This window comes from Mytilus galloprovincialis, chromosome 1, assembly GCF_965363235.1.
Source record: "Mytilus galloprovincialis chromosome 1, xbMytGall1.hap1.1, whole genome shotgun sequence".
In the NCBI taxonomy this organism is placed as follows: domain Eukaryota; kingdom Metazoa; phylum Mollusca; class Bivalvia; order Mytilida; family Mytilidae; genus Mytilus; species Mytilus galloprovincialis.
Window position 1 is genome coordinate 113,011,398 of NC_134838.1, and position 12,185 is coordinate 113,023,582.

The window sequence follows — 12,185 nt, forward strand, 5'->3', positions numbered from 1 at the left end:
GCGTTAAGCCCTTTAGCTCGTCAAATATTATTCGACATAATCTATTCTTATCTAGGTCATGAAATCTAGCAAAATAAGTAAATATAGTGCCGATGTGGCATCCGTGTACTATGGACACATTCTTGTTTCAACATGTTTTACTTGTTTTAATATATATGCAACTGGTATGACCCCTTAGATAGTAAATATTTCAGAACAAATAGACAAAATACAGAGAGTCTCTGTATATTATAGTAGTATAATCGTAGTTTACAGGTGGATAAACGCGAAAACATAATTGTCTCTAAGGACCATGATATGGAGAACGCTCTGATTGGTTTATTTATTTTTCATTTTTGTTATCTATCATACAATTGGTTGTATGCATGTTTCAAACCGGAAGTATTATCTATGATTAAAAGTCAGTCTGATGACGGAATCAATATCCGGACTCCTTATTTGTCTTTTTCTCCAAAAATAACTTAATCTGAATAATCATAAGAATGGATGACAAATGCGACTATGCATGTTATCTATGGAACACAGAGGCATGCTGACTAATTTATCGTGGAAGGAAGAGAAGCGACACACAAAATGAGGTCTTCTCGTTTAATAGTATAGATGGTTATATTTATAAATTAACTGTTAACAAAATTCTGAATTTTTGAAATACTAGAATTTAATTCAATAATAATTTAGCCCGCGAAATGTTAGTCCGTGCAATTTACCTCGTATAGTTTGATCATTTGGATTCAAACCTTACACGGAGCTTGACCAAAGCTATAAGATTTACCCGCCCGCCCAGTTTCCCATTATGAATTTTTTCTGCTGCTTTTCATTTATCTTTTCAGTTTTGGGAGAATGATTATAGAACCAGCGTCATGGCATAAATAACAGACTTCAGTTTAGTGCTTTCATTTATTGTGAATGGACAGGCCGAATTTACTTTAAGCTGCTATGGATTACCCAGTGGCTCCTGATATAACTTTATTACTGCTGGATCGCCCTTCAGTAATTCAATTCAAGTTTTGATTGACAAGTTGGTTGTGTTTCTTTGTTGCAATAAATGCCATGACAAATTTACAGCCAAATAAATCTTAATTTCTTTATGCCTTTGATTCATAGTTTAATTGTTAGATTCATTACATCATAAGGTCAAACAATGAGATTACATAATTATACCTAAAGTACACTTGACATTTTATCTAGCTAAGGCCTCCTTTTCAATCTATATGCGCGTATATATATATATATATATATATATACAATAATAAGGCATTTCTACCTCAGGCATAGATTACCTTAGCTGTATTTGGCAACATTTTTAGGAATTTTGCTCCTCACTGCTCTTCAACTTCGTACTTTATTTGGCCTTTTTAACTTTTTTGGATTCGAGCGTTACTGATGAGTCATTTGTAGACGAAACGCGCGTCTGGCGTATATAGAAAATTTAGTCCTGATATCTATGATGAGTTTATTATTAACTATTCTGAAATCTGACTAGGACTTCTATTAAACTGAGTTATACTGTGTGTATTGCTGTGTGTGACAAAATTCTGTTAATGATGTTTTCATTTTAGTTTGTCCTCTCTCTCCCCAACTATGTAATTGTACAAATTTTTTTGGCAATTGTGAGGTTTAAAAGAAGGACGAAAGATACCAGAGGGACAGTCAAACACATAAATCGAAAATAAACTGACAACACCATGGCTAAAAATTAAAAAGGACAAACAGACAAACAATAATACACATGACACAACATAGAAAACTAAAGAATGAACAACACGAACCCCACCAAAAACTAAGAGTGATATATCCTGATATTGGTTTTCATTGCATACAACATGATTCTAATATTAATATAAGATAATCAATTAAACTTTGAACCACAAGTTTATTCGGACTATGATTTACTGTATTGATGAGGCTGTACATAGAATATTCAATTTGTTATTATAATAAACATGATAAATACGTCATCATTATTTTCTCAAATATTAGACACTTGCAGCCCAAAACAAGTAAACTTTGATGCCTGCTGAAACGTTTTAACCCGATGCATTTGTTTGCACTTGTCCTGTGTCAGGAATCTGTTGTTCAGTGGCTGTTGTTTGTTATTGTGGTTCATAAATGTTTCTCGTTTTTTATATAGATGATACCATTGCTTTTCCTCTTTTAATTGTTTTACACTAGTGATTTTGGGGCCCTTTTTAGCTTGTTGTTCTAGACAACCACAATCATGTGTGGCGAATGCATGTCCTTTACCTTCATTACTTTATTTGGAGCAAATGCACTTGAAAAAAGAGTAGAGAAATTTGAATAAGAATTGTTTTAAGATTTACGGAACATGTTTATAGTAAGGTAATACAGTTAAAGTTCCACAATCAGCCAATTTGGTCTTCAGTATTGCTATATGATAATTCGGAGTTGGTCACCAGCAAAGATTGCAATTTCTAGGGGAACGTTATCGGACAAACAGTTGCCAAGTGTCCACCAGAACTGTAAAATAACTACGCTTTCAATCGAGTGAATCAATTAATCCCGGTATTAGCTGTACCAACTCGCCAATATTTACGACTGGTAGGGTTTCTTATTTCCTTGAATATGTTATAACCTAGGTCGACTCTATAATCGTCAAATGTTGTGGTGCTTCGTGAAATTCTGGCTTCCACTATCACAGATATGAAATCCATTACCATCATGTTAACCAGATTATATTATCATATGGAGTAATAGTAATAGATGGACAATCTTTTAAAAGGGGTGTCTCTAAATCCCCTAAATCCTACGCTTTACAAAGTCGTCTATTAACAGGATTGAACTGATTTAGTTATGAAGGAGTCAAGTCTATAGGAACCTCCACAGTTGCAAGAATACATAAATCATCTAAAACTGAAGGCAACCCTGCTGTCATTGGAACACTTTCAACATGTGATTCAAGGACATTATCAGCTAACAACTCAACTGAGTTAGTTTATTTTCAGGATCAAGACGGGTCTTATTTCTTTCCTAATTACTAACTGTGTAACGAAATTCTATTGTTTTGCAATAGTGTCCAGACCATTTATTGTTGCAAGAACATTCTAATTGCTACAGCCTAATCAATACAAGCTTGGTTTCAGGATCTTCTTCAATATCTTGTGCTTGACGGCTTCATCGTTCCTTTAGAAAGAATCAATTATCGTAGTTCAAGGAAACATGCAGCATCTGGTGTCGGAGATACTTCATCTTCATGTTGGTTGCCTTCATGACTTCCCTCTGACAGAAAGTAGTTTTCTCTCTAAAAAAAAAAGTACACAATCACATGAGTAGTCCCGGCAATCGCTAAGTGCCGTGATTAACTCAAGACGGCCAATCGTCAGTTCCTGTTGTTTGTGAAGGAATATTGATCCATTCCAGGTCAAAGGTCAACATCTAACTGGAACGTTTCTACAACTTTTTGAAGACGGGGGTAATAATCATCCCACTATTAAGGCTATAAATCAAGGTTTTTTTCTATAACTATTTATTTATCTGGAGGTTAAGACTATGTTGCTAATGAACTTTTGGGTTTATTGTTTAAATTAGTTTACTTTGAGCGGCCTAGAAAAAGACTTGACTTGAGTTACAAGAAGCAGAGCGAGTGAACGTAATACACTATCTATGCCTGATCTTCTATAGGTCGTCTACAAGTCTTCAGTTTATCTTACTATTCCAGATTTTCATAAGCTAAGCATCTGCTTTCTGATAAGGAGCCGGATTGGTTAATATTCCTGATTTACGCAGATCAGGTAATCAGACACTGCGTCATTGGCATTATAAGTCATTTGCTTTCAGGAATCAAGGATTGAATAGGCCTTTTGTTCCTTGGAAAAAATGTGTTTAAGAACTGATGGTCAGAACGATTACTTCTCGGATTTGCAGTACAGTTTGCATAGCTTATACATTTTGTAGATAGCTCTGCTGATTCGACATGACCCAACAAACAAGTTTATGTTTATAAGGTATTCTATCAGTGACCATTATCCAGTATGCATTTCTCACAAAAGAGGGTTAAAATCGAAAAAGAAAATTCATGAATATATTACGTTCAGATCTACTAAACATTTTAATGAAAATGATTTTATCAATCACATATCACAGTCTTAATTTAATTGTGTATTAAAAATCGATGACCCGAAGAAGCACTGTTGGTTTTTTTATAGTTTTACTGAAGTATTAAATCATCATGCTCCACTCATTAAAATGAGAGTAAAATGTTTGTATCAAAATGAGTGAATGAATGATGAAATTCTAGATAGCATGAGAAAAGTGATTTGTATCATAAGAAAAAAAATATGCATAGTTGATCAAAATAAAATATCTGATATTTCGGCCTCAATTGAAACAAAAAATAGCACATAAAGGTATATTTTTTTTCATATCTGATTTAATCAGGTTAAAAATAGTCGATATGCAAATTTTCATCAAAATTTCATTATGGAATCAAAAATGAATCGTATGCCCTTAAAAGGCAGGGTTACTGTTCAAATCACATTAACATAATTATAGTCTTGATGTGCATGTAAGGTTTGCTACTGAACGTTTAGTCCAACTTCATCTGATTCATCTTTATATAATCTGAAAAACAAATTCGAGTTCATGTTGTTTTAATTTTGTAAGTCTGCTAATCTTCTGTGTAAGTTTTGCAAAAGGAAATCACGAATTCACCAACATTCCAACTGACTTCATTTTCAGAAAACAACATCTGTAACAAACACAAACTTTTAGCTACTTCTTTACAAGCAGAACCAATTACAATGAAAGTCCCAACTATGTACTGGCTTCCGAAGCTACACAAAAAACCTTACAAATATAGATTTATTTCATCTTCAAGCCATTGTTCCACTACTAAATTGTCTGTTTTAATTACTAGTACACTTGGTACAATAAAAAACCTGATAATAAATTGTTCAAATAAAGCCTTTGAAAATAGTGGAATTAATTACGTTTGGAGTGTCAAAAACTCGTTGGAAGTACTTGATAAATTGCATGCATATATTGGTGATTTTGAATCTGTTCAAAGTTTAGATTTTTCTACCCTTGATACCACTTTGCCTCATATTCTTATTAAGAAAAATTCACATCCCTTATTAACTGGGCATTTAAAAAGTCAGAATTCGAGTATATATGTTCAAACTCTTTTAGGTCATTTTTTAGTAGCAATAAACAAAAGAAATATGTCAATTGGACATGCTTTGATACTATATATGCGCTTGAATTTTTACTTGATAACATTTTTGTTCGCTTTGGAGATTTCGTATATCGTCAAGTTATTGGAATTCCAATGGGGACTAACTGTGCATCACTTATTGCGGACCTTTTTTTGTAATGTTATGAGTTACAATTTATGACTAAAATTAATAAAGACCCATCGAAACAACATTTGATACAAAAATTTAACAATACTTTTAGATATTTGGATGATATATTGGCTCTCAATAATGACGACTTCAGTATGTATACTAAAGAAATTTATCCTGGTGAATTAACTTTAAATAAAGCTAATACTAACAATGACCACTGTCCTTTCCTCGATCTTGATATCTATATCATTAACGGGAATCTTAATACAAAATTTTATGATAAAAGAGATGATTTTTCATTTCCTATCGTTAATTATCCATTTTTAGATGGTGTCGTTCCCTTGTCACCATCTAATGGTGTTTATATATCTCAACTTGTACGATTCGCTGGTGTATGTAACAACGTATTAGATTTTAGCGAGAAAAATTTATGTATTACTGAAAAATAATTACTACAGGGTTTTCGATATCAAAAACATTTACTAAATTTTATCACCGGTATAAGGAAATAATTCGTAAATATAACTCAACATGCAGACATCTTATACGTTCAGGTATTTCACATCCAATCTTTTATGGTAATATTCTTTACAAAGCACCAAAATGTCAGTATTCACCTCAAAAGCTTACAAAACCTTTAAACAGACTTATTAAGAAGGGATATAGTTACGATACTGTTGTCAGGTCATTAAAGGTTGCATATTTTGGCTTTAATATTGATTCACTTATAGGGTCTTTGCATCGGAACTAAACACATTTATTTAAAAAAAAACAGTTATTGGCATGACACGGGTGATGTTCTTCTCATATACTTTATCATAGTATGATACTAAACCCCTAACGGAAGGGATCGTGCCTGATATTCATATGATGAAGACATAATCTTTCAATCAGTTTAATTGAGGTCTGGAGCTGGCATGTCAGTTAACTGCTAGTAGTCTGTTGTTATTTATGTATTTTTGTCATTTTATTTATTTTCTTTTGTTACATCTTTTGACATCGGATTCGGACTTCTCTTGAACTGAATTTAAATGTGCGTATTGTTATGCGTTTACTTTTCTACATTGGCTAGAGGTATAGGGGAGGGTTGAGATCTCATAAACATGTTTAACCCGGCCGCAATTTTGCGCCTGTCCCAAGTCCTTTGTTAGTCTTGTATGATTTTTAATTTTAGTTTCTTGTGTATAATTCGAAGTTTAGTATGACGTCCACTATCACTGTACTAGTATACATATTTTAGGGGCCAGCTGAAGGACACGTACGGGTGCGGGAATTCTCGCTACATTGAAGACCCATTGGTGGCCTTCGGCTGTTCTCTGGTCTATGGTCGGGTTGTTGTCGCTTAGACACATTCCCCATTTCCTTTCTCAATTTTATACCTGTATTACGAATACATTTAATCCATTATAAATTTTCTTAATTCTAAAAGTTTCACATTGTGTTGATTCGTATCTAATGTTAAACAAATTCTAAGATTCTACCCTTAATATACTCTTACTAATATTTTTTTTATCGTTATGATGAAATAAATGTGTGAAAATGATTTCATATTCCTTTAAGTTTCTAAGTACTGAAAACATGTTTATCTATTCTCTTTAATTTATATAACATTTTTCTTCAGGTTTAGGTATATACATTTACCTTAAAATTTCACCTCTCGTTTAAATGAAAGATAAAAGACTTTCTTAAGGTATTTGTGAATATTGATATTAAAACCAAGAGAAATATCTTACTTTAAAGTAAAATGAACAGGTAAAACACCGTTATCACCAATGTTTAGGCAAAGAAATAAACTACTGTTTGATCTTTATCTTGTGTACACATAGTGTATTCCATTACTTCCCGATTCTGTATACATCCGAAAATGAAGTCGTCTCCTTTCCATGTAAAACTTATCTTTGGACTTATATTTGCATTGTTCAGTAAGTAATTATGTATTATAACATGTACATTTTGTCTTTTAATTATATAGACTGGAAAATTAACTTAAAAACTATAACATGTTGAATTGACAAAACTGGGCTAATATATATTGAACAAGTAAGGAAAATGACCATTTAACTACAAGGAGATGGAAATATTCTGAATCCCAATTTCCCTCATACCTTAAAGTGATACATTTTCGAAGACAACCCCCCCCCCCCTTTTTTTCTATGAAGTTAAATGGTTGCTTGCTACGTTAGCTCCTGCTTCTGAAAAACATTTATGAACCACATCAACAAACGACAACCACTAAACAACAGGTACAAACAAATGAAAATGCAGTGGATTTAAATGTTTTAACACGTGCCAACTTTCATCCTAACCAGATTTAAAATTATTATTTGTGTTGTTCTTACATTCGTGACCTTTTTTGTCAATAATAAATGAAATGTTTGCAAAGTAATGGTAACACTCCCCTGAAAAATGTATGGTCCCGCCCCTGTCAATGATAAAGGTAACCTAACCTAAGACTGTAGTGTAAAAACACAAGTTGAAAATAGACTATATTTAGTTTACTTGTTTGACTAGCTTTAACATTTGTCATTTCGGGTCTTTCTATAGCTGACTATGCGGTATGGGCTTTGTGACCTATAGTTGTTAATTTCTGTGCCATCTTGATCTCTTGTGGATAGTTGTCTCAATTGCATTTATACAGCATCCTCTTTTTTTATTTTATAAAACAGTTGGAAAGGACTTGACTCTTCTTCTAATGTATACGGTAACCAATATTTAGGCGAACTTGGACCAACAATTGCCTTTAAAAAAGAAAAGAATCTCAAAATCATGAAAGTAATATATATTAAAGTTTTATTTGCTGTATGTTTTTTTAACTTTTATTTCATATTGAATAACGTGAAAATTCCTAGTTTATAATAAAAAAAAAAACGTCCGTCAGATTTGCGCTGGATCAAATATTACAATTAAAGCTTTGGCACAGTGTAGATACTATTCTGTACGCTTTCCGGAAGTCGCGATTTTCGAAGCGAGAACTTTTTGGATCACATTTTAAATTTGTCGGATATACTATATTAAACGGTAAGATGTTCATCTGTACATTGCTTAATGATTAATTCAGCTGACATCGATACTCACAAATGGTTTATAATTAAATTTAGCACATTCATTATTCGTATCTTTGCCTTAATTAAGAGATTTTCAAGTGCATCACTAAGGAAAATCAGTTGGTGAACCTAAAAACAATCTTTTTGCACTCTTACTGTACAAATTAACGTAAACTCCAGACTTAATTTACTAGATAAAGTGTATTTTAAGTGGTGGTAAAAGTTTCAGCCAGATCTTTGAAGCCAGAAATAAGAAAATTACACTTGTTTGAATTTCTCACTGTACGATCAGTCTCGCTTATATATTTTGAAACTGTATGATCAGTCGTTATTTCACTGTATTCTAGTAGTGATTTCAAAGTTATTTACGATACATTGGAAGATGGCATTTTTCTAAATAACACAAATATATTTTAATAAATTCACATCCTGTAAACTTTTCAAACATGTTTTAGCTTCATAGGGTGTACTCGACTTACTACATTAAGTATAAGGATGTTTGAATGTGGCTGAAATAAGAAAAAGGTTTGTTTGTTTATAGAAGTTTCAGAAATGTCCTCCGTTTTACTTAAAATTGTACAAACACACAGATTAAATAGTTACTATATAAAAATGCATGAATTTACAAACATTCGAGGCCGTACTGTAGCCTATAATTGATCACAGTTCCTTCACTTTGTTTTGGATGTAGATCTGTCTCTTTCACACTCAATTGTACACCACTTTGTGAGGCGATGGTTTATAGTGATAATGAAGTCCGTCTTTCCGTTCGTCCGTTGGACCGGTACAACATGTTTCGCCGGTTTTGCAAGCGCATCTCCACATACACCACTTAATATACATTGGTGTTTCCAGACATTTTTAAATGGAGAGGGGGTCCAATCCAGGAGAAAAGAGGATTCCAAATATATGTTCCCATACAAATGCATTGAAAGTTAAAAAAAAGAGTTTCAAACCGCCGGATCCCAATTTTTTTGAATCCGTCACTGGTATAACTATTAATTATTTTTTTCTCGGATTCCGTATCATAAATATAAAAAATATAAAAAAGAAGATGCGGTATGATTGCCAATGAGACAACCGTTCACAAGAGATCAAAATGACACAGATATTAACAAATGTAGGTCACCGTATGGCCTTCAACAATAAGCAAAGCCAATACCACAGAGTCGGCTATAAAAAGCCCCGAAATGACAATGTAAAACAATTCAAACGAGAAAATTAACGGCCTTATTTATATAAAAAAAGGAATGTATTTCTGATTTTATTAAGAATATTTTATGGGATCTCTTTATATAAGATACGGACTTGAACATTGCATTATATGGGGGCACCCATCAGATATTTCCAACCGTGACCTCCAAAACCAATTGTTAAACTTTTCTAAAATTGCTCCATTTGTAATCTATTAATGTATGTATGGACCTTCTATTTCGAATATTTTGTAAACATATTTTTGATGTTTCTCTATCGTAAATACGGACTTTGTCATAACCTTATATTGGGCGTACCTATTTTATATCCACAACTTCCTTCAGACACTTGTCCCTGTGCACCTATAATTTAGTTTTTCTGGTGGTTTATTTTTTTCCAAAACATGGACTATAGAAGTGGCGGGGTATAATTTCGTTAATTCTTTCCTCAATACCTAAAGTTTTTTAACAAAGCTTTCTCTATCTATTTTTTTGTCATTTTAAAAGAGACAGGCTTGATGTATGTAATCACCAATTGATCAACGGTAGACGGTGTAAATAGTCTTTAAAAATGTAATAGTTAAACAGATAACTGCAACGACACACTAATACAGTCCACAAGCGAATCATGTATTGCTTTTTAGGCATTTGATTTTAAGTAAGACTGACGGAACAAAAATTAATTTGCCGTCTACAAAAATCATCAGAAAAATATTTGTATTGTCTGATGAAAGAAATTACACGTTATAGTTCCATGGACACAATCATAATATCACATAGACACGTATATACCTTCAAATTGCCGTTGTTTTTCAGTCAAGGTCGTTAAAAACTTCCATTTGTTGTTGTTTTTTTCTTCAAAATCACGACTGGTCATACAGACAAAAAATCTGAAATCGCTACTAGAATACAGTCAGTTTTAGACTGATCGTACAGTAATTTATTTTGGGTTCCTCAAGGAAAGCATATTTTTTTATTTGAAATACGAACATTCTACTTAAATACGGTAGGAATATTGAAACAGTATATATTTTACTGTAAACTGATGCAAATATTCGCAATAAAAGATTATCTGCTTTGTACTACGAGAGCAAAATTGTCAATCGATTTCACTTTTTTCTATGAAGTTGGTGTGATGCACGCGAATATTTTATATTCTACTGCATGTTTTTGTTACAGTTACTCATATTTATGATGTTATACATACATTTAAGATGTGCAAAGCACTTTATAGATATAGGAGTAAACAAATGATGAGAAAAAGCACCAAAACAAAACCGTTCTGTTAGCCAGTTTGAAATCCTCGCTTCGAAAATCGCGACTTCCGGATAGCGTACAGAATAGTATCTACACTGTGTTTGGGTGACTGATAATATCATGGATTACAATTTCGACAAAGTTAATAGATAAGAGTTTATAATGAAAACACAGAAAACAGAGTTCTATCATTTCAAATACCTTAAAAATAGTGAGATTTGGCAAAATAAATTGTACAGTGATTATTTGTAAGAGGGTAGAGAACTGACATACATGTATGTGTTTAAACGAACGATACAGTATTAAATGTACTATGTGGTTTCCCCCTTTTCAACTGTACGGTTTAATTTTGTACTTTATTTTATGATTTGCTATTCTAAACTTTTCTGTCTCCATATTTTAAAAATGAGGGTAATGATGTCGAGTTGTCCCATTCAAAATTTACTAAATCAATCATTACTAAGACTAACCGTCTAGGAATATTTCAGATAAGATAATGGTCGACGGGAATGTTATGTTAGAAGCAGAAAGTACTTGCATTTATGAAGTATTTGACTATACAGTGGATTTGTATTGGGGTCTTGTTACAATGTATGTAGGTTAAAGAGTAATAGTGGAAACAGGAATTAGTTACATTTCTAGATAACTCGAGTTCAATGAAGGTTTTAGAATGGGTTTCTTTCTGACAAGGTCACATGCAGCACTATATTCTTTGCATTGCCTTCATGTGTAAAAAATATTCGAAAAAAGGTTCAACATTAAATTAAATTAACTTCCTACTATAGTTTCCAGAAATAAATCAAAAAAGGGTAAAAATTACCATTCAAATGCAACAACTCCTATATGGGGTCAAATAACGATTTCTGTCATATTGACTTACTAGTATTTGTAAGTCGTACCTGGTTTGATCCTTTTAACTGTCTATCAATTAAAGTGTTCACGTTAATGAGTACAAAAACTTCAAAAATAGGCAAAACTTAAAAGTTCTTAGTTTAAACAATTATAACTCATTTTTAAAACAACATGTTTGTTATCATGTACTTATTTATACTAAATCATTGCACCTGAAGAATAACGACAGCGAGTAATAACCATATTGATACATTAAAAACTTAAAGTTTCCGGGACTAAAACTTCTAAATGGGTCCAACGAAATTTTAATAGGAGATATTATACCTATAATTGATCTTTTTTTCCAGTTTTACTTTGACTGCTTCGAGATACAAACAAAACACTGCATCTTACCCGTTGTTTCCTTTTAGTAAGAGCGGTAATGTTCGATGATGGATCTAAACCAGAGTACAATTATTAAACAAGATTCCTTAAGGATTTCAGTTAAATTTAGGAACATTAATTTCAAAACTTTCAGAAGTGACGATTCTATTGAA

General features: G+C 32.4%; 2 protein-coding genes across 2 annotated transcripts in view; both read left to right on the plus strand.

Moving 5' to 3' along the window:
• The window catches only part of LOC143065269 (uncharacterized), a 104,814-nt gene that overhangs the window by 50,387 nt on the left and 42,242 nt on the right, over window positions 1-12,185 (plus strand). The gene's annotated exons all lie outside the window — the stretch shown is intronic.
• Window positions 7,089-12,185, plus strand: part of LOC143052105 (uncharacterized) — a 37,660-nt gene continuing 32,563 nt past the window's right edge. The window contains exon 1 of the mRNA XM_076225070.1: window positions 7,089-7,225. Coding sequence (XP_076081185.1) covers window positions 7,168-7,225 — 58 coding nt within the window. The 5' untranslated portion in view covers window positions 7,089-7,167. The remainder of the gene's footprint in view (window positions 7,226-12,185) is intronic.